The sequence below is a fragment of the Rhinolophus ferrumequinum genome, chromosome 13 (assembly GCF_004115265.2).
Source record: "Rhinolophus ferrumequinum isolate MPI-CBG mRhiFer1 chromosome 13, mRhiFer1_v1.p, whole genome shotgun sequence".
Taxonomy (NCBI): domain Eukaryota; kingdom Metazoa; phylum Chordata; class Mammalia; order Chiroptera; family Rhinolophidae; genus Rhinolophus; species Rhinolophus ferrumequinum.
Genome location: NC_046296.1, coordinates 7,092,827 through 7,115,265, shown reverse-complemented (window position 1 = coordinate 7,115,265; position 22,439 = coordinate 7,092,827). Strand labels below are relative to the sequence as shown.

The following is a 22,439-nucleotide window of genomic DNA, read 5'->3' as shown; positions in this document are numbered from 1 at the left end:
CTCTGCTTTATTCATCGTACTTGTGTAGCATGGAAGGATTGTTCTTATTTTCATATTAGCTCATTTTAAAGAGAAACACGCTTGAGAATATCTAGTTTCTTATATTTGTTTTCTGTAGTTACTTAAATAAATTCCCTTTCTCTCCTTTTCCACACACACCCATTGTGCTTTTTGTCTGATTTGATATTTTCAGCCTTCCAACATATTCTTTACACTGGACGACGTGGTCAAGGTAGGAGACTTTGGGTTGGTGACTGCAATGGATCAGGACGAGGAAGAGCAGGTGGTTCTGACCCCAATGCCAGCTTATGCCAGACACACGGGCCAAGTGGGGACCAAACTGTATATGAGCCCAGAGCAGGTGAGTTTTTTTGTTTTCCTTCTGAATTAAAAATAGATTTTTAGTTAGCATGGCAGCAAGCTACATGTGCCCCATGACTCTCCATCCACGTTCTGCTGAAATAAAATCTGAAAAGTATGAAAGCTGGTAGTAGTGTTCCCCAGGCAACACAGCTCAGATGCAGTTTCTACAACCTGAATTGGGGATGGATTGAAAAGAAACACTCACAATGCATAAAACATGCTCACCCTTCGAACCAGAACCTGACAGCGACCAGAAACTTATGAAGATACTTTGAATGCCCCCCTCCCAAGCTTACCTCCAGTTTGCCCTGTGTGAGCTGGAGGAACTTTTCAGAGCCAGCTCGAGCCAGAGGTACTGTATTGAGCTGCCCTCACAGTAATTCTCAGGCAACTCCCCCAAAGTCCCATGGCAGGAAATAGAGGTAGATAGGCTGGAATATCTTGCCTTGTGGGAGGCTTTGCCTCCAGACGAACAGGACAGAGACTGGAAGAGTGATGGGCATCTTAGGAGCTGCAGTGGAGCAAGCGCAGCCACCACCAGGCTAATGATACGCACAAGCGTCGATGTGCTTAGATCAGCGGTTCTCAGACTTCAGTCTCAGTACCTGTTTATACTTGCAAACATGATTGAGAACCCAAGAGTTTTTCTTACAGGATTTTTTTTTTTTTAAAGATTTTATTGGAGAAGGGGAACAGGACTTTATTGGGGAACAGTGTGTACTTCAGGGACCTTTCCCAAGTCAAGTTGTTGTCCTTTCAGTCTTAATTGTGTCGGGCGCAGCTCAGCTCCAGGTCCAGTTACCGTTGCTAGTTGCAGGGGGCGCAGCCCACCATCCCGTGCAGGAGTCGAACCCTCAACCTTGTGGTTGAGAGGACGCGCTCCAACCAACTGAGCCATCTGGCACTGGCCCATGTGGGAATGGAACCGGCAGCCTTTGGTGTTAGGAGCATGGAGGTTCAACTGCCTGAGCCATCGGGCCGGCCCCTTCTTACGGGATTTTATCTATGGGTATTTGCCATATTAGAGATTCCAACGAAGAAATTTATAAAATTTTATTAATTAAATTAAAAATAACAATTTTACACCGGTCCCATCCTAAAGATATTTTTATGATAAATATTTTCCCCCAAAACAGTTAGAAAAGTGGCATTTGTTTCCATTTTTACAAATCTCTTTAATATCTGATTTAAAAGAGCTAGATTCTCATATGTGCTTTTGCATTCAATTTGTTGCAATACGTTATTTTGGCTGAAGTAAATGAGGAAAATCTGATCTCACACAGATACATAGTTGGAAAGGGAGGAATTTTTTAATAGCATTTTCAGGTAACTGTGGGTATTCTTCTTTGATAGTACATCAAAACTCAGTAAGTGATCATTTCTTAGGAGTCATTTGCCCTGTGGAATCTAAAACCATATCATCAAACGTTTTGTGCTCTGTTACTTGAACATCCTTAGTTCATTTTGCATTTTGAATGGGGATCTTTTACCCATGCATGATTTTGTAACATTGTGTGTTGATAATTTGGAAACTATTGTTTCCGTAAGTTAAGCAACTTTTCCAAAAGTTGTCACAATTCATTATACAATATTTTTTAAAAATCACTTTGGTTAATATTACCACCAATCTCACCAGAAAAAGCTTTAAGGATTAGGAACCTGTCAGGTCCCCATGGTGAATACGAATTTTCCAAAATTCCAGTTTTCCTGGAAGTGCCGTTCTCACATGGTTCATCTTTAAGACAGTGTCTGTCAAGTATCCAAGTCAGAGTAGTTGTGGTTTGTCTACCAATTGTTCTTTCAAGTCAAAATGGTGTTCTATGAAAAGAGCAACTCGTTCATATTGTAACTCCAACAACTGCACAAGCACTTTCTCTCCAGACAACCGTTGTGCTTCAGTTTAGAGCAGAAATGCTTTATGAATACTTACTTCCCATTTTGTCACACAGAATGTTATAAAGATGTGTACCTAGGGGTCAAAATGTAATAAAATTAATAATTTTTACTGCTTCAGCAAGGAAATTTTAAGTGAAATTATCTTTTTTGTTGTTTTGTTTAACTATCAGTATGTGGCACTGAAGAATGTAATTACTGCTAATACAATTTGTTGCCACTGTCTTGATTCATACTAAGGTTTCAGCAATGTAATGGTCAACACAGTGAAAAGGCAAATCATGTCTTAGTATTTTATGAAAAGAATCTTGACTTTGCAGACCTCTTCTGAAAGGATGTTGGGATCCCCAGGGATCCATGGACCACGCTCTGTGAAACGGCTGGATTAGATTGTCTTTAGAAGTTATATCAGAGACCAGTCATAGGAATTGCCTTTGAGAAGAAGGACTTTATTTTACTGTAGTGTAGTATCCTTTAGTACTGTTTCAGTTTTTTACATTATTCAAGCATTTCTTTGTTATGTTTAAAATTTTCCTTTTTTATTTAATTAAAAAATATTTAAAAGAACCCTCTAATTCGACATGTTGAATTTCAAAGATAGAGGGAAAATGGTATAAGCATTTAGGTAGGAAAAAAAAGTTTATAGCTAAAGAGTTTGTTTTCTATAGGACTCAACTCCAGAAGACAATTAAGCAGCATGTACAGTTTCGAAGAAAAATGCCTGTGACCCATGAATCTTGTTTCTGGTCATAGAGTTATTCATGTACAAAGAAAACAGACATTTTTAGATAGATACGAGTTAAAGAAAAGATTCTCTTATGTGGAAAAAGCAGGTGTAGAAGTGTGTGCACAGTGTACGGTACAACGGTTTGTGTAAAGGAGGGGAGGCTAGGTGTGCATTTGCTTGTGTTTCGGTAAAGAAGGATGTGCCAGTAATGAGTGGTTATGGGAGCAGCAGACAGGAAGTGGCTGCTGGGCACTGGGCATATGAGGGACAGGTAGGAGGGAAACTTGACTATATGCTTCTTTTTGAACCATGTGAATATGTTACCTATTGAAAGTGAATTTAGGAATGGGAAACTTATAAAAATATTGTCAATGGACAGCTCAACCGATTCACTGTATGTGTCAATGGCTTATGAACATGAATACCAAATTAAAATTGAATACAAAACGTAAAATAGTAAAACAGTTTCATAATTTTATGTATAGTCATCCTAATAAGCTGGGTCCGTCACTCCCATACGAAATTAATAATGATTAGGAAACAGAAGGTTGTAAGAACAGAGAAAGTAAATATAGGAGTAAGGAGTTGCTTTTGATGCACCTAAATTCAGCAAATAGAATTAAAAATAATATTTCTACCTTCTGCATCACTACAGAAGAGAAAAGCAAACTATAAGAAAAGGGAAGGGTATGGAAATAACAAAATTTAAAGTGATGGTAAAGCCAAATATTAGTTATGACAATAAATAAATACATGTGTTTAAATATCCCCCTGAAAGGGGAAACTTCAGATTAGGTTAAATTTGTGTGTGTGTGTGTGTGTGTGTGTGTTTCAAAAAAAGAAAGGTTAAAAAGGGAAGCTAGTTGAAAAATATACTAGGCCTTATATATAGTTGGCATTTGAACATTTATTGATAAACAAGTTAAAATAAGATATACTTTCATTTCAAACTTCTGGACCACAAAGAAGCATCAGTGTGTTTGAAAACAGAACTTGTGAATGTCTTGCTATGATCACAATGCAATAAAAAAAGATGATAGTGGTTTGTTTTGATTTGGGGTTTTTGTTTGTTGTTGCTTCTGTTTTGGCTCGCTGGACATTTCAAACACCTTCCTAAGTAACTATTGAATGAATAATAAAAATACTCATGCAAAGTATTAAGAAAACAATGAAAGAAATGAAAAATATTGACATTCATAGGAAGCTACCAATATTGTATTTGGAGATAAATGTATTTGAAAAGCCTTCATTGTAGAAGCACGTTACTGCGTAAGTGATTCAGCTCAATGGGTGGGGGGAGGAGTTGTAAGATGTTAAATAGGAATGAAAACTCATGGGTGAAACAGTAAGATGACAACATTGTGGTAGATTTTAAGTTTTTAAATAAAAAAGATAATCCTCTCTAGCAAATCTACTTAAAGGAGGAAAACCACAAATCAATTTAGAAATTAGAAATGACACATGTGGCAGAGGTTTTAATTTATAAGAGATTGTTATATATACTTGATCATTTACAACCAAAAGTTTCCAAACTGGCTTGAGTAGAAAAAGAAATGTGACCCAAGTAATTGAATCGTCGTCCAATGAGGTGGCCAGGACCTGGTGAAAGGAGAAATTAAAATTGGACGAAATATCAAAGTACTGTAAATACATATTTATATCCATAGGAAAAAAGACAGGAAGGAAGAGCCATAAAATGTCAACAGTCACTGTTTCTGTGTAGGGGGCTTTGAAAGGTATTTTGGACTTTCCTGTGTTTTCCAATTTTTCTATGTAGGCGTGTCAGAATTGATACTAAATGTTTTTAATAGCATTTTTTTAAATTCACCATTATTCAAGAGGCTGGAAATATACCTTCACACTTTAAGTATTGTGAAAACAAAATAGAAATGACTGAATAAATGGAATTCTACCTGGATGTATATGCCTGTGAATGAAGGGCTCCCTAGATGAGTCCCCGCCACCCCCAAACTTGTTTGAAATAGATGACTCGTCTGCCCTTCTCCCTTAGGATCTATCACATTATACTGTTTATTCTTTTCAGAGCATTTTTGGCTCTCTGAAAGTGTTTGTTTTTCTTCCCCTCTAAAATATAAGCTATCAGAAAAGGGGCCTAGCTTATGTCTTTTTTTACTTTATCCGCAACACTTAAAACAATGCCTAGAACTCGGCACAAATGTTTGGGGGATGAGTGAATGTAAATGTCAGTGAAAAGATAAACACCAGCTAGGTAATCCTGGCCACCACCCTCCGTGTTGTGCTGACTGTATTTTGGTTTCTACTGGTGTGTGTGTGTGTGTGTGTGTGTGTGTTTTGTCTACACACGTGTGTACATATGTTGGAGGTGAGGGTTGCCATCTGAGAAAGGAAGAGATTGATGACAAGGGATGCAGTGTTTGTTACTGTTGTTAACACCAGAAAATCAAGAGTAGCTGCACAAATTTTGTCACGGCAGTGTATGATAGTTAAAATACGGTAGTTAAAAAGGGACAGTCTTAATTCTCTTAATAAACCTCTTATTATTCCTCTGTATTTTTAAATACAGAAACTGTCACTTTATAAAACATCCCTTTTAAGAAGTCTCTCAAAATACTTTGGCTGTATGAATTGTCTTACCCAAGCCTCAGAAGCTGTACTAAGACATTGTTTTAAAATATTTTTTATCAAAGCTCTTAATTTTCTTATCCTTCTAGGAGAAAATGAGCACAGACAATAGTTACTTTGTTCTTGGTTGTAATCACCAGGAAATACAGGCCACATTCTAGTATTACACAGTGATAAAACAATCAATTTAAACTCTGAAAGGGTATGTTACATTCTGCCCCCTTTGAGATGTGTACTTAATTCCTTATTGTTCAGATATTCTGTAAAGATCGCTTTGTGTTCATGAAGCTACACTTGTTTTTTTAAATGTATTTAATAATGCTTTCCCCTCCTCATTGTATGTTAATCTGTCCTCTATGCAGGGGTAGGAAATATGGAAACTACAGGAATGTAAAAACAAAAAAGAAAAATCATTTACTAGAAAATCTCTAAAACTTTCACAGTGGTTAGTTATTTCCTTTTGTGTAAAGGAGTATATACATACATCTTATAACATTTTTATACATATTTTATTTTGGAAAAAAAATCGGATTCTAGTCTGTAAAATTTTGGATACAATATAAAATGTAAGCATTTCCCACATTATGAAATGTTCTTCAAAACATTTTTGGCTACATAGTATTATTGTCTCAGCTAAGCAATTTACTCAACATTTGTTTTGGACATTTTAGTTACTTGTAATTTTTGCTGTTAGGATTATCACTTAGATAACTATCCCTGTGTACAAATCTCTGTCCACATGTCCATGTACGTTGGGCAGATGAAATTAATTAGGCCCATCAAGTGGGAGTAGGAATTTATTGCTGGTCACCTATCATGAAGGTGTGTTAGTTTATGTTCTCCACTCTTGTATGAGGATGGCCTTTTCACTGTACCCTGGTAAGCTCTGTTTTTGAACATATTTTCTTTGAATACTTCCCAAACCCCAGGGATAAGAGGTAAGGTTGACGTATCTCATACCATCTTTGAAACTTTACATCTGATGTTCTATATTCTGTGTGCATAAAGACAGGCGGTTGTGGGAGTAACCAGGGAAACGTACCAAGTACAGCTCAGAGAGGAGGCGGTGAAGGGTTTGTAATCCTAGCCACGACCTTGGGACTCCCCATGAAGAAATGCTGGTATAGATCATTCTCAAAATGCTGCCCTTCTTTAGTTTTGCCAAATGGCAAGTTATGTACCTAAAATAATTGTCACAAACAAAAGGGTTCTCCTGAAGCACCACTCCAGGTCACTTTTAATTTGAATGAGGCTTTGTTTAACGGATCTATCACATTATACTGTTTATTCTTTTCATAGCATTTTTGATTCTCTGAAAGTGTTTGTTTTTCTTCCCCTCTAAAATAGAAGCTAGTTGGGGTGTAATTCATCTGTTCATTTTAACAAATGAGTATGTATTGAGGGCCTTCTCCATACTTAGCCTAGTGTTGGATGGTGGGAATACAAAAGAAGCAGTTCTATTCCCTCCAGGGCTTCCTAATCTAGTTGTGAAGAATAAGAAATATACACGTGAAAAATACAACCAAGAATGCAAAGTAGTCCGTAATTAGGTGCTGTAATGAGAGCTAACCACAGTTGATTAGTGGTTTGGAGTAATGAGGATTTTCTCATAAAAATGGGTGAGGACTAAGGTGATTAGAAATGAGAGATTTGCTTTAGATAGTGTTCACTTTGAAAAACGTCACCCTGGGGGTAGTTGAGCAGCTCTTACTGGCTTCCACAGACTTTCCCACTGCAAGGCTCCAGGTTTCTGCCAGGCCAGTTTTACTGATGCATATCTCAGAGCCCTTCCTGGGCTTTCCTTCTGTGATGCTGAGTAGTTTAATTACTCTTGCTGCAGTGAGTTGAAGAAAAGAGGCTCGAGAGATTAACTCTTTGCTGCCATTTTTACATATACAATTATTAGGTTGGTGCAAAAATAATTGCAGTTCAAAAGGTTAAAAATAACTGCAAAAACCGCAATTACTTTTGCACCAACCTAATACATTCAAGCAGAGAAGTGACTAAAGTCAACGTTGGGATTCACCAATGCCATATTATCAATTGTATTGTCTCTGTTATTTTTTTTCTAATATTTCTTCTTTATATGGGATTTCAGATTCATGGAAACAACTACTCGCATAAAGTGGACATCTTTTCTTTAGGCCTCATCCTGTTTGAATTGCTGTACCCATTTGGCACGCAGATGGAGAGAGTCAGGGTAAGTTCTCCGTGCCTCAAAAAAGGCGGGGAAAGAAGATACTCTTAAATTTACAAAAGAACAATTTTAGAAGGAGAATAAGTTATTAATGCCAGCGGTTAACTACAAGTGAAAAAGGGCATGTGAGCTGTATAGGGAGGATTTGTAGACTATTTGCTTCCATTCAAAGCTCAGTCTTCAAAAATTATTTAGTTGAATTTTTTGTTCCTTGTTGTTGCTAAAATTCATCATAACCTTACAGTATCTTGTACTCAGTAAATTTGTAATAAGCACAAAGCAAGGGGAACCACAGGGTAATGGGGGGTGGGGGCGGAGAGGGAGTGATGGTGGTTAGTCAGAGGAGAATTTTCCAGAGGACAAGTGGCCACACACTCATACACTTAAAAGCTGGCAAACTAAGCATAATTAATTTTTTCCTCTCAAAATAAACCATGACCATGGTTTTCAAGGAAGATAGTACTGAAAGTCTTTTAAAAGTAGGTTTCTGTCACATTCTTCCCAATTCATAAGTCACCTTCAATTTTTGTAATAGCTGTTCGCCCTGGTACTCACCTTCATATTTCCAAAACATGTGCCCTTATCACCATTTAAAAACAAAACAAAACAAAAAAACAGTTTTAGACCTTATCTGTTGACTCCTAGCCATGGTAGAAGAGGACGTAGTCCTCACATAGAGCCAAAGGGCTCATTGCTTCTAACCAAAAGGACCTACCAAAATGACTAAATTTTGGAACACCCTAAAAGCTTCCAGAAAGGGATATTAAACAGGTCCAACATTTGTGAAGGATCAAAGGACCCTATTAAGAATGTAGAAATACAGCCTACAAAATGGGAGAAAATATTTGTGGATCACATATCTGATAAGGTTCTAGTATCCAGAATATATAAAGAACTGTTAAAATTCAACAACAAAAAGACAAACAACCCAATTAAAAAATGAGCAAAGGACTTAAATAGACATTTCTCCAAAGAAGATGGGCAAATGGCCAATAAGCACATCATTATTCATTAGGAAAATGCAAATTAAAATCACAATAAGATACTAATTCACACCAGATAGGGCGGCTATAATAAACAGTTTGATAGTTACTCAAAAAGTTAAACATAGTTACATAAGACTCAGCAGTTCCACTCCTAGGTACAGACCCAAGAGAAATGGAAACATAAGTCCACACAAAAATTTTACACAGACATTCATAAGAGGATTTTCATAATAGCCAGAAAGTAGAAACAACCCAAACAGCTGATGAATGGCAAAACAAAATGCAGCATACCAATGCAAAAGAATATTAATTAACCATAAAAAGGAATGAAATACTGATAACATGCTACAACACAGATGAACCTTAAAGACATTGTGTTAAGTGAAAGAAGCTAGACACAAAAGACCAATATTACATGATTCCATTGATAATGAAATGTCCAGAATAGGCAAGTCTGTAGAAACAAAGTAGATTAGTAGTTGCCAGGGGTTGGGGACAGAAAGGGGTGGAGAGTGACTGTTTAATGGGTACAAGGTTTCTATTTGGGTGATGAAAATATTCTGGACTTAGGTAATGGTGATGGTTGTACAACATTGTGAATAGAATAAAAACCACTGAATTGTACACTTTAAAATAGTTCAAATGGTGAATTTTATTTACGTGAATTTTATTTCAGTAAAAAAAATGTAGTCATGTAAAAACAATTGGGTTAAATGAAGTATTTTTCTTGACCATGCAGATACTGTTTTGTGCTAGATCAAATAATATACTGACTTTCTTTTCTTTCTGATTCAATCCTTTTTTTCAGAATTGCCTTTTCTCAATTGCTTAGTTTTCTGTGAACCTTTGTTGTAATTTTTAACAAATGTTCACAATCTGTCACATATCAAACAATATTTTCTCTGTTCTTCCAGTATAGCTTATCTGTCTATCTACCTCTCTAGATAGACTTTTTTTTTTCCTGGAGTCTTCTCAATGCTTTTTGTCCTCCAGTGTGTTATGATTCCGCCTCAACCTTCTGTAAGTTGTCAAGAAAGGATGTGCTTCCCTACTTTCCTGGCTTGGATACCTTGTTTCCTAGATGCCATGTTGTCCTTTTTTCTTGCCTTACTCTCTTATTTTGCTAGAGCACATTCTGTAGTAAATTCCTCAGGAAGAATGTATGAGATAAATTTTTAGAGTCCCCAGGTATCTGAAAATGTATTCTTTTCCTTCCTCACACATAATTAATAAATTGGCCAGATTCCAGTTTCCCTCAGAATATTGCAATTTACAGCACTGCTGTTGAAAGCGCATATCAATCTGATGCCCGGTTTTTCTGTACGGAATCTGTTTGACCTGTTTTATTTTCCTTTCTGGAAGCTTTTAGGACTTGACCTTCATCAGTGTTGTTAGGAAATTTAGTCCTTTCATTGATCTTTCTTTCCCCCTCACTTCCTGTACTTAATACTTGGTAGGTCCTTTCAGTTAGAAGATGTGAATCCTTCAGTTCTAGTAAATTTCGTATATTACTTTTTTATAAATTATTCTCCAATTTTTATTTTCTTTTCTTGGAACCCCTGACACTTAATCCTATAAATAACATCCTTTTTTCCTCCTATTTTCCATTTTTCTGTTTTTTTGTACTATTCTTTGCAAGAGTGCCTTAACTTGTTATTCCAGCTTTCCTAATTACTTTTTGATTTTGACAATCCAGTTTTTATTGTCCAAGATTCTTCCTTTTTTATAGCATTTCACTCTTTGTACATGGATTTCTTATCTTCACTTATCTCTGAGAATCTCAATTGTGTGTAGGTATGTTTTAAGTTTTCTTCTCCCTGTATTGTCTCTTGTCCTCTGGATCCTTTTTTTAAACTTCCTATTTTGAAATTAATATAGATCCACAGGAAGTTACATAGATAATACAGAGATTCAGTGTACCTTTCACCCAATTTCTCTTAGTGGTTACATCTTACATAATTACAGTGCAATATCAAAACCAGAAGTTGACATTGCTACAATGTGTGTATATAGTTTCATGTTATTTTATCTCATGTATAAATTTGTGTGCCCCACTGCAACCTAGACACACAACTGTTCCATCACCACAAAAAAATTCCCTCCTACTACCCCTTTATTTCCCTCCTTACCAACATCTCTAATTCTGGAGTTTTTAATGCTTTTTTTTCTCATGTTGATAATCCTTAGCTGTTCGTTCATACTTAAGAATTAGGGCTGAAATGGAGACTGGAATGGACTTCTCTGTAAGTGTTACAATTTAGTTCTTACCTTGGGGCGTGGGGGAGAACATGTCAGCATCTATCTGTAGGCCTTTTCTCTAGAACCATTTTCTCCAGAGAAGTAGCTTTCATTCTCCTGCCAAGAAAGAGTATGGATGGGTGGGGGTGGGAAGTGGAGAGTGTCTGATGTCCTAGCATGCAGATCTTCACTTCATCCTACTGTTTTCCATGCCCACCCCCCCCCAGTAGATACCTTTCCTCTTTGTTGAGTGACCCTAAATCTTGCATTTTCATGGTCCAGTTTCACCAGAAAATGAAACCCACGTGTTTATGTGTGTCACTCCATACACATACTTTCAGACAGTTCTCCTGTCGTCATCCTTGAGCCTCACCCCGCCTTCTGTACTTCTGCACAGCTAGTCAGTTCCCTATCCATTGGCATTATCCCTCTAGGCACCCTGGCTTACTGTCCTTTGCTCTGCTAAGGACGTCGGTGTGCTTGCATCCACTTTCTCTCTTCCAAAAATTTGATTTTTCCTTCCATTGCACTCATCCTTAAAGACTTATCATGCTTTTTACATTCTTTTGCAGTTGCTTCAGTGAAAATGTTTACTGAAAATTTAGTAGAAAATCTGCTATGTTTAGCCAGAACCTCTCTGAAATTCTCTTAGTGAGAAAGTAAAACAGACTATTCACTGATTTGACCGAGGTCCTTTTCTAAATCAATTATAGTGAGGAATAATTTACATACAATAAAATGTATGCACTTGAAGTGTATAGTTTGATGAGTTTTGACAAGTTTATATATCCATGTAACCACTACTACATTTAAAATATAGAATATATCCATCACCTGAGGAAGTTTCCTTTGCTTCTTCCCAGTCAATCCCCTTTCCTTCCAGTCCCTGTCCCCATCCCACGCGACTATTCTACTTTCTGTCTTTTCTAAAGTTTCATATAAATGGAATCTTTCAGTGTATATGCTCTATTTGTGTCTGCCTTCTTTGACTTCACCATAAAGTTTTTGAGATTCATTCATGTTATTCGAGTGTGTCAGCAGTTCATTCCTTTTATTATTTAATAATATTCCACTGTATATATAGCGCAGTTCATGTATCCATTTACCTATGGAGAATCGTTTATGGATAAAGATGCAATGACATTTGGGAACAGTCTTTTTGTAGACATGTTTTCATTAATCTTGGGTCATCACCTAGGTAGCATTGATAAGCTATGTGGTAAGTGGTTTAACTTTATAAGAAAGTGTCATTTTACATTCATTCCCACCAGCGGTATATGAGAGTTCTAGTTCCTCTACTTCCTTGTCAACAGTTACGTTTCAGTCTTTACAATTTTAGCAATTCTAGTATGGGTATAATGGAATCATGATGTGGTTTGAGTTTGCATTTCTCTGATGACAAATCTTTTAGGACTTGACCATCATCAAGTCCTTTGCCAGATAGATGTATTGTGACTATTTTCTTCCACTCTGTGGCTTGCCACTTTATTTTCTTAACGGTGTCTTTCAAAGGTCAGCAAGTTTTAATTTTGAAGTTCAGTTTTTCAGTCTCTTCTTTTATGCTATCCTTTTTGTTGAAAAGACCATTTTCTCCCATTGAATTACGGCCAAGGCCTTTTTTCAATTCTAAGTTTTAAAATAAAAACCTTTGTTTAAAAATGCTACGTGATTAAAAATCACTTTGTGAATCCAGGCTCAGGCATTTGTCTACACTTGGTTTGGTGGGACCTATCTACCAGCAAATGAAACCCTCCCTCCAGTGCCTGCAGGATAGATTCTTCTAGTTAAGCTTATGTTTCTCTTCAGTGGGAAGTAACAAATGCCAACCAGTTCTTGCTTTTTTAAAAGTACATTACAGCTTATTTCTCAAGAATTATGAAGACTTATTTGCTTTATTTTATTTCTCAAAACTGGTTTTTGTCATCATTACAAAAGGAATATCAGATACTATGCTAAAGAGTTTCCCTGAATTACCTCATTTAATTCTCAAAACTGGTACAAGGTGGGCCCTATTATCCTTGTTTTGTAGATAAAGAAATCGGAACATAAAGGAAGTAGTAACTTGAAAATTTCCCAAAGAACTTTCAAAAGCTTAGTTTTATGCACAGTATTTAGCACAATTGACTTGGTTTTCTTCACTCGTTAAAAAAGAAAAAAGAAAGAAAAAGAAAGAAAAAGAAAAAGAATATGCTCTTTTTTTTATCAAATGCAAAAAGGTTAGGGACTAACAGAAAACATTGTCCAAGTAAGGACACAAAAGTGTATTCATGAATGACTGAATTTTTTGATACAAATCAGTCTATTTTCAGTTAAAATCCAGCTGTCAGAATCATATGTACAATTCAACCATAATCAATTATACCTGAATTATTTTCTAGATTTTGATGATTTGATGAAATATACATTAGATGGCAAGAGCACAGGAAGCATTTATGTATAAACGATCAAGTTGGGAAAAGCTATTGATAAGTTTTCCATCTGTTTAAGATTCACTGTTTCTCCTTAGTCACTCTGTTAGGGTATCAAAAAAATATTTTTATGTTTAAATAGATCTATATATCAAAATAGGTTTAAAGTAAGTAACTTTTCTTTCTTTTTAGGTCTTAACTGATGTAAGAAATCTCAGATTTCCACCATTATTTACTCAGAAATATCCTCACGAGGTTTGTATAATTCTCATCTTTTATTTTCTTTAGCATCACACTTAGAACTTAAAAGGTCCTTAGCAGTCAATTCACTATTGTCCCCGTTTTACTGAAGAGGAAGCCAAAGGTCTAGAGAGGAAAGGGCCCCGGTCTCCAGCACACACTGCCTGTCAAAAGCGGGGACCGGAAGTCAGGCCCGGGCGCGGGCCTGGTGTGCCGCGTGCGCCGCCGCGTGACATCCGGTATGGGAATTGTGGCGACCTTTCACTTCCGGAAGTCCGAGCTCCCCGCACACCCTCACAGGAACGGAGGGTTCCTGTTATGATCATGCCATGAATTTCTTTATCTTAGTGAATTTGGGAGAGATCTTAAAAACTGGCTTCTTTAAAGGGGGGGAGGGGCACTACTTTCTATTGATTATGTGTGTTGGCATCATGCCACTCAGAGTGACACAGTAAATGGTTCCGAACAGTGGCAAGGGAAAATTGAGCTCGTCTTGCATGGTGAAACGCATGTGTAATGAACTTTTGAAGTTTCTTTTTGCAGCTTTTGTTTATTTTTATTTCATTTTAAAATTTATATATTGATAAATCTTGATTTTCCTTAATTAAGTTGAAGTAAATTAGACTTGTGTTATCAAATTGGAGAAAGGCTAAAGTTATCTTTTAATATTATAAGTATAATGAAGGATTGCATTAAAATGAATTTTATAATAATATAGAGGGACACTAACCTAAAATGAAATGTTTTACTAAAAGTTGTTTTGTTATATGTTTTGCAAATTTAATGAATCAGTTCCCAAGATGACTCGTAAGAATATGTTACATTAATAGAGGTTCAAAAAAGTCAAAAAAGGGTGTTAGGTATTTATCTCTGGCATGATTATATTTTAAGTTTTTATTGAGATTATAGTACATTCATAAGCAGTCGTAAGATGAATTTACTTTTAAAGTCAGATTATGTCTGAGTTTTAAGGATATGATTTAAGACCCCTTATTATATGTTAGAAAACAAGCAATTACACGGTCCATATTTATTTGGAGCAGGAGTTGGCAAACTCTGATCCCCAGGCCAGATCTATTTCTATAATAAAGTTTTGGGATACAGCCATGCCCATTTGCTTGCGTACTGTTTACGGCTACCTTTGTACTTCATTGGCAGAGTTGAGAAGTTGCATGAAGCTGACTCACAAACTTACTATATTTACAGAAAAATTTTGCTGACTACTGAGTTAGGGGACTGTTGAGTGGTCTAAACCTGGCCCTTTTATCACAAAACAATTTTTATATTTCAGCATGTGATGGTTCAAGACATGCTCTCTCCATCCCCCATGGAACGGCCTGAAGCGACAACCATCATTGAAAATGCTGTATTTGAGGACTTGGAGTTTCCAGGAAAAACAGTGCTCAGACAGAGGTCTCGCTCCATGAGTTCATCAGGAACGAAACATTCAAGACAGTCCAGCAACTCCCAGAACCCTTTGCCAAACAGTTAACCTTATATAGTGCCTGCACCCCAAACAGAATAGCCTGCCTCTTAGGAATGTGACTTTCCAAAATTGTGGAGTTGAGAACTTTGTTCTTTGCTCATTTATTTCGGACTACTTTTTCTAAGTCAAAACTAAACTGGATTGCATTGGGGGCGTAACCGAATTTGAGCCAGCTCTTGATTTTGGTGTACTCTGAGACAACTATCACGAATTCACGTGCGCTCCTTTTTCTCTGTTGGTCTCTTGAAACTGGCTGGCCACACTTTACAGCCCTCACCTTTTGCCTGGGGAGGTGGAAGCAATCCCTAAAGTATATAGAGAATTAAAATGGAATATTTTTATAGTACAGAATAATTGAAGTCCCTACATATGGTAACTGTGTTGTTCTAGAAATATGCTTTCTAGAGATACAGTGGTGATTTTGAAACTGATTTCCAAAAAAGCTGACTCCGTTTTTGTCCCTGGTGGGTAAATTAGGAATCTGCAATATTTTGGAGGACAAGTAGCACAAATTGTATAATGGTTTCTATCCACAGCTAGTTTTATAGTGGCATTTGTAGCATTAAATACCTTTATTCCTTAGATGGTTTTTGGGAGAGTTTAAGAGCTTTTTGTACTTTACCTCCAAAAAAGGGACCATGAAGCTTTTTATGTAAATTGGTCAGAAGTTCAGGATTGGGATGAAAAAAAGCCGTAGTAAGAAATGAATCACATATTACAACTAACTTCTTTAATTATGGACTTTTTAAACCTAATAAAATCTTAACATGTCTTATATGTAATCCTGTAGGTTGGTACTGTCCTGAAACTGATTATAGATAACTGTTAAATCATCTACCTTGCTAACATTTTTTTTATTTTTCACTGTAAATATGTTTATTTTTTATTTATAAAAATTCTGAACTCAATCCATTTGGGTTGGTGGTATACAGAACGCACTTAAGTGTGTTAACTATTGTGACTTCTTTCAAGTCTAAATGATTTAATAAAACTTTTATTAATTATTTATGGTTGACTCTTATTTTGGGGAATTAGCCCGAAAATGGTAGTATTTCAAATTTATAAAACGCGATCATACATCTAAACCCCACCCTCAAGAAAACTGATTCCAAACCTGTTCCAAACAAGTATCTTCTCTGTTATTTCTCAAAGACTTGACCAAGTCCTTTTCAGAATTCACTGGACATTGTCTTTCTTCCCAGGGTCCGCTTGGCCCCAGCCAGCCCGTGTCCCCCTTTCTTCTTCATTTCTTGGTCAGCCTGCTTCAGTTGCTGCCCCCTGAACTCCTTTCTTCTTCACTCCAGCCAGGGATCCAGTTGATTTCTTTCAGGTACACGCACCACAGTGTTCCAGGCACCGCACTCTAACCAACTGAGCTAACCAGCTGCCCCTAGAGTCACTCAGTCTTACTCCTAGAGAAATCTAGGGCTGAGCAGGAGCTCTGGATGTTTTCTGGGACACCTGCTCTTTCCATAACTAGATTTGTGAGGCACTGTTTAAGGAGACTTCCTTAAACCTGGAGATTCTATCCCTGCAACTATAGTAGCTGTCACCAGGGGGCTCATTTTCACCTTTTCCCCAAGAAGAAATCAGGTGAGGTCTGAGATTTAAAAATAACATTGTTCGGGGGCCGGCCCGGTGGCTCAGGCAGTTAGAGCTCCGTGCTCCTAACTCCGAAGGCTGCCGGTTCGATTCCCACATGGGCCAGTGGGCTCTCAACCACAAGGTTGCCGGTTCAACTCCTCGAGTCCCACAAGGGATGGTGGGCTCGGCCCCCTGCAACTAAGATTGAACACAGCACCTTGAGCTGAGCTGCCTCCCGGATGGCTCAGTTGGTTGGAGCGCGTCCTCTCAACCACAAGGTTGCCCGTTCGACTCCTGCAAGGGATGGTGGGCTGTGCCCCCTGCAACTAGAAAACGGCAACTGGACGTGGAGCTGAGCTGCGCCCTCCACAACTAAGACTGAAAGGACAACAACTTGACTTGGAAAAAAAGTCCTGGAAGTACACACTGTTCCCCAATAAAGTCCTGTTCCCCTTCCCCAATAAAATCTTTAAAAAAAAAAAAAAAAAAAATAACATTGTTCGACCTGTAAAGATATTCCCCTCCTCCAAACATACAACACATCATGAGAACAACATAACAAGTGTGACCACAGGTGACTGGCCTAAACATAACAGATATGGCAAAATTCAGTCATACTAAGTTGCATAATGTTTGTGGGGACAGAGCCAGGAGTGCAGTTTCCTGGCTCTCGGCCTCGTGGAAAGGTGCTGGCTCAGGTAGTAAATGGCCATCAACTGTGATTGCATGGCCATCAGCTGTGGCTAGTTGGCCGTCAGCTGTAACCAGTCAGCCATTGGCAACTTATATAACTGCTGTGGCTATGCTAGTGGCAAATGGGGGCTGGCAAGAAGATGGTGGCTGAGCCTGCAAGAACGAATTGCAGTTAGCACGGTGGATTGCAGCTAGCAAGTGGGGTTGGTTGGCAGAGAGAAGTAGAAGGCAGTTTGCAGATCGTGTGGCTCCTGCTTCCTGTTCTCCAACCCAGCCACCAGTGAGATTATAGTGGTATGACTCCCCTATCTATGGCTCCGTGGGTGTTCCTGTTTGGCCTCACCATATCCTGCGTTCTTATGCGGGGAGCGGGGCCAAAGACCACGCATGACACCATGCATGACAATGTTTTTGCAATAAACTGCATATAAATTTAACCTCAAGTGGACAATGACTTAAAACAATAAACAAGAACAACGTGTGCCCCAGCTCCTTCCAACAATTGTAGTATCCCTAAACTTTGCTCACACCCCCTGCTTGGAGCAGGCTTCCTCTGTTTGGTCTGATGCTAAGGAAAGATGGGGAAGAGTCAGGAACAGCCCAGGGGAAGGCTTGGGGGGAAAGGCGAGGGATGAGAAAAGGCATTCTCAATAGTGTGAGTGCAGAGAAGTAGATCAATTTGAGAATTATTTTTGAGGCAGAAAGGCCGTGACACTGGAATTAACTGAATATAGGTGAAGGAGAAGTAGATGGCTTCTGGCTTTCCTGTGCTTGGCATCCAGAGGAAGGAGTATGAGGTCTGAGGGCAGGTGTTCCCTTTTGAAAATGATGAGTTACCCAGAACTCTGTGGTAAAAAGGTAGGGCTTTATTCCAGAGAAAATAGGAAGCCATTGCAAATTTCTGAGCTGAGGAAGGACATGGTGAGGTTTTAGGATCACTGTGGCAGGTGAGGAAGAAAGGGTTGAGTGGAGAGAGAAGGAGCTGGAACAGAGGAGTAGATAGAAGGCCACTTTATCCATGTCAGTAGGAGCCGAAAGACATCCCGCGTCCAGCCCCAACAGCCCAGAGGGGCGTCCTCTGTCATTGCCCTTCAGTGTTGGGTTTTGAAGGATTTCTTCAGGGGCCACTGCAGTGCGTGGCTCCCTAACTGCTGCCTTCTGAAATGACACGAGTTTTTAGAGGGCATCCCGGGAGCATTGTCAGAAACCATGACAGCCACGGTGGGGTAAGCTTCTATAGCTACCAGCCACAGGGTGGGTAGGAAGAGGACTGGGGACCAGGCTGAGTTTGCTGGCACAGAGCTCAGGCACCTGGTAGAATTTTCACTACCCAGAAAGGTCACAGAGCTGCTCAGAGGGAGTGAGAGTGTTTGTGAGAAGTCATGAAGGGGGAAGAAATACTCAGGATAATGACTGAGTAAATGACGATGCATTCATACTATAGATGTCGTGCAAAAGAGTCAGCAGCCTGAGCGGAATTAGTAAACAGTTGCACAGGAACATGCATAGTTCAATTGCAACCACACAAGACAGCTTCTATATCTGTTTAAATGAAATATTTTCATGGGCACAAAGAAAGTTTAGAAGTATCCACACCAAACACCGTACTGGTTACCTTGGGAGAAAGGAGTTGGGGGAGGGGGTATGCGGGAGAAGATGACGAACTTCAGTATGCATCTCGGTATTGTTTTATGTCTTCCAACGGATGAACTGCTTTGGGGATTAATAATAGTACATTCATAAAACAAGAGAAAGAAAACCAATAACCTGCATTTACAATATTTTAATTGATCTTTTCTTTGTGTCCTGCCTTATAGTTTAGAAGGCTTTAACGTGGTCTCCTTTAAATTCTACTAGCACCACTGAAACTCAGATATTTTCATTGCTGTTTTACATGTGAGGAAAACAATTATTAAAATAACTACAGTAACATCACAGGATGCTTGTAATAATCCACTTATCATTCCACTCCTCTCTTAGCATAACAATTCTTACTTCTCTGAATTCCCTTCAGTCCAGAGGGCATTTTAGAGGAGTGACAGGGAACAAGATAGCACTGGCTTTGCAGTCACAGCCTGCTGCATTACTGCTCACTTGTTTACAATTTTCCTCGAGCTCTGTAATCTGTTTCCTCAACTACAAATAGCACATTGTGAAGATTAAAGGATAAAATAGATGATGTTTAGCATAGAAGCTGGTAAGTAGTAAGTACTCAATGGACTTAAAATGAAATCGTATCCTCAGTTTCCTCAACTCTAAAATGGGCATAATTGGTCAAGAGTTCTTGTGAGGATTAAATGACATAACTGGGTTAGAGTCATACAAATATGTACATATATGCAAAACCTGTGGTTAAATGATCAGGGGGCAAGGTACAGAAAGAACCCCTGCCTGTTACTGTTGAGTACTCAAGGAGTGGAGAGGAAGAAAACAAGAGGTGAAGAAGGAAAAGAAAACCAATCTCATAGTAAAATATGCGATTAGATGCAAGGTAAGTGTGCAAAATGAAACTTTGTTTCTGCAAAAATGCAGACATTTAACATGCATATGACAAGGACCCGAGGCTGGCATTTGATTGTGTGTGGAAAACGTGTTATGCTAATAAGAAAGAATGGTTATTAAAGTAATCAAGAAATGTCCTTTGTTATCCTGAGGGGTTTGGGGCTGCCCTTGGGGGAGTAAAAGGGGAGTGCTGGGAATTCCTTTCTTCCAGGACTTTGACCCTAAACTGCGGGTCAGGAGGTATCCTGCGAGTCTTCCCTCTTTTGACTCCGCGGGCTGCCGGGGCGCAGTGTGGCCCCAGGGTTTGGAGATCAAAGATGTGTGTCTGCGACGTCCATTCTCCGGGCTGGGGCGGGGAATCTGGCTCCCGCGCGGCTGGGAGCGGCGCCAAGAATTGTTGGTGCAAAGACCGGGCCTGGGGAGAAAGACCTCAGACTGGCCACGTGGGGGCGACAAGACACCGAGGAAAGACTGGGGCGCCCGGGGGTTTGGGGAGACTGGGTGTCAGAGTCAGTCCAGTGGGGCAGATGCAGGAGGGCTGGCTGGGCAGTGAGTACAGTGAGCAGTGGGCGATGGAGGTGCGGTGCCGGCGGCGGGGAGGCGAGAGGTGGCAGGGGTAGGCTGCACCGGAGGACGAGGAGGTGACTGTGAGGAGCAGTTCTTCTTGAGTCATTAAGTACCCCCCACCTTCCACCCTAGCCCAGGCTCAGGCCTGCTGGGCAGCAAGAAGATGGGCTCCTTCGTGAGTTTAAAAGGCAAACTTTTATGGAATGCCTGCTGCATACCAAGTCCTCTACTAGGCACTGTGTTTGCGTGAAATCTCATCTAATCCTCACAACTTGGGAAATATCACCCCCATTTTATAGAGGAGAAAACTGAGGCTTACTACAGATTTACTCCAGTGGGTATAATCAGGCAAATCACTGGTGAATTGTAAATATTTTAAAATAAATAAATGAATGAAAAGAACTCGACCTCGCTATTCGCTGTTCCTCGGGAAAATACAAATGTAAGCAACAATGGAATTCCAGTTTTCCACGATTACCTAGCAAAAGTGTAAAAGATTTATCTGTGTGAGTGAAAGGGTGATGACAAGAAACTCTCACACAATGTGAGAAACGCAAACTGAGATGCATTTCAATGGATTTTTTTAGTTAGGAAGTGTAAATTTGAAGGCTAATTCCTCTTGACGCAGTAATTCCCCTTTGGGGATCTATTCTACAGAAATAGTCACACAGATATATTAACCTTAGTGCGAAAGGCAAGTTAAGGGATTATTTCTTTAAAAGTGATTTACCCGCTGTTACCCTGCCGCAGCCTGGGGCCCAATCCTGCTCCATCTGATTGCAATAATTACTGCCCTTGGGCTTCTTCATGAGGGGGTGGCTCCAGAGTGAGTGCTGTTTACCTGCGGCGGACTCTCCAGGGGTGCTTGCTAAATGCACATTTAGGAGGGGGATGCTTTTCCAAGATGTAAAGAATCAAAAGCTTTAGGGGCGTTTGCCCTAGAACCTACATTTTAAAAAAGCTCCCTTCGTGATTCCAAAGCACCACTTCTGAATCTTGAGAGAACTTTAGAATACTGGGCCCTTTAAAAAACAAAAAATGCCAACAGGCTGCGCTCCAGCCCCAGAAATCACAACCTTTGGGTGTAGAGCCCCAACATCGGGATTTTTTTAAAGTTCCCACGTGAATCCCAGGTGCAGTCAAGGCTAAAAACCACAGGCCTTGCCATTCGCAGTGTGGCTGCTGGACCTGGAGCATAGGCAGAAACTCGGATTCTCCAGTTTCGTCCCAGACCTGCTGGATCAGAATTCACATTTTAACAGGAGCCCCCAAGTGATTCATATGCACATTAATGTTTTTGATAGACTATGAGTGAGTTTTAGATTTATTTCAACCCTCTCTCTGTAGCCTTTCCCCAGGCTGACTGCTGAGAGAGCAGGCTGGAACTCTTGGGCTGGCGGCAACAAGATAAAAAGCAGCTGGGCCATGGTCAATTCTACTACGGCGTTTCCCCGAAAATAAGACCGGGTCTTATATTAATTTTTGCTCGAAAAGACACATTAGGGCTTATGATCAGAGGATGTCATCCTGAAAAATCATGCTAGGGCTTATTTTCTGGTTAGGTCTTATTTTCGGGGAAACACGGTAATATCCCCTGAGCAACTGCTATGGGGACGGGGCTATTCTAGAGGGAGCTATAGCGTTTCCTCCAGATTCCTAGAATCTGCACAAGCAGAGATTGAGGGAGAAGTGGCCTGAAAACAGTACAAGTGCAGACAATCAGAACTTCAGGTTGATTAAAAGCTTAAAGTAAATCAACAATATGAGGCCTTTAGCAAAATGTCAGATCCATATGTTGCATTCATTGATCTCCATCACACCTCATTGGACCTCAAAACTGGTCTCCTCACCTCTAATCTTGAACCAACTCATGCTGACACGACAGGATGTTTTACACAAATCTGGCCGTGCTATTTATTCCCTGTTTACCTGAAAGCTCCTGGTTATCCTG

The 22,439-nt window shown here is 39.2% G+C and overlaps 1 protein-coding gene across 2 annotated transcripts in view; it reads left to right on the top strand.

The window, feature by feature from the left end:
* The window catches only part of EIF2AK3 (eukaryotic translation initiation factor 2 alpha kinase 3), a 73,292-nt gene extending 57,149 nt beyond the window's left edge, over window positions 1–16,143 (top strand). Inside the window, exons 14-17 of one of the 2 annotated variants that reach the window (XM_033124875.1) lie at window positions 194–361; window positions 7,686–7,787; window positions 13,609–13,671; window positions 14,948–16,143. In XM_033124875.1, the coding sequence (XP_032980766.1) occupies window positions 194–361; window positions 7,686–7,787; window positions 13,609–13,671; window positions 14,948–15,148 (534 nt within the window). In that variant the 3' untranslated portion in view covers window positions 15,149–16,143. The remainder of the gene's footprint in view (window positions 1–193; window positions 362–7,685; window positions 7,788–13,608; window positions 13,672–14,947) is intronic. The other variant, XM_033124876.1, reaches the window with a different exon arrangement.
* The last annotated feature ends 6,296 nt before the right edge of the window (window positions 16,144–22,439 follow it).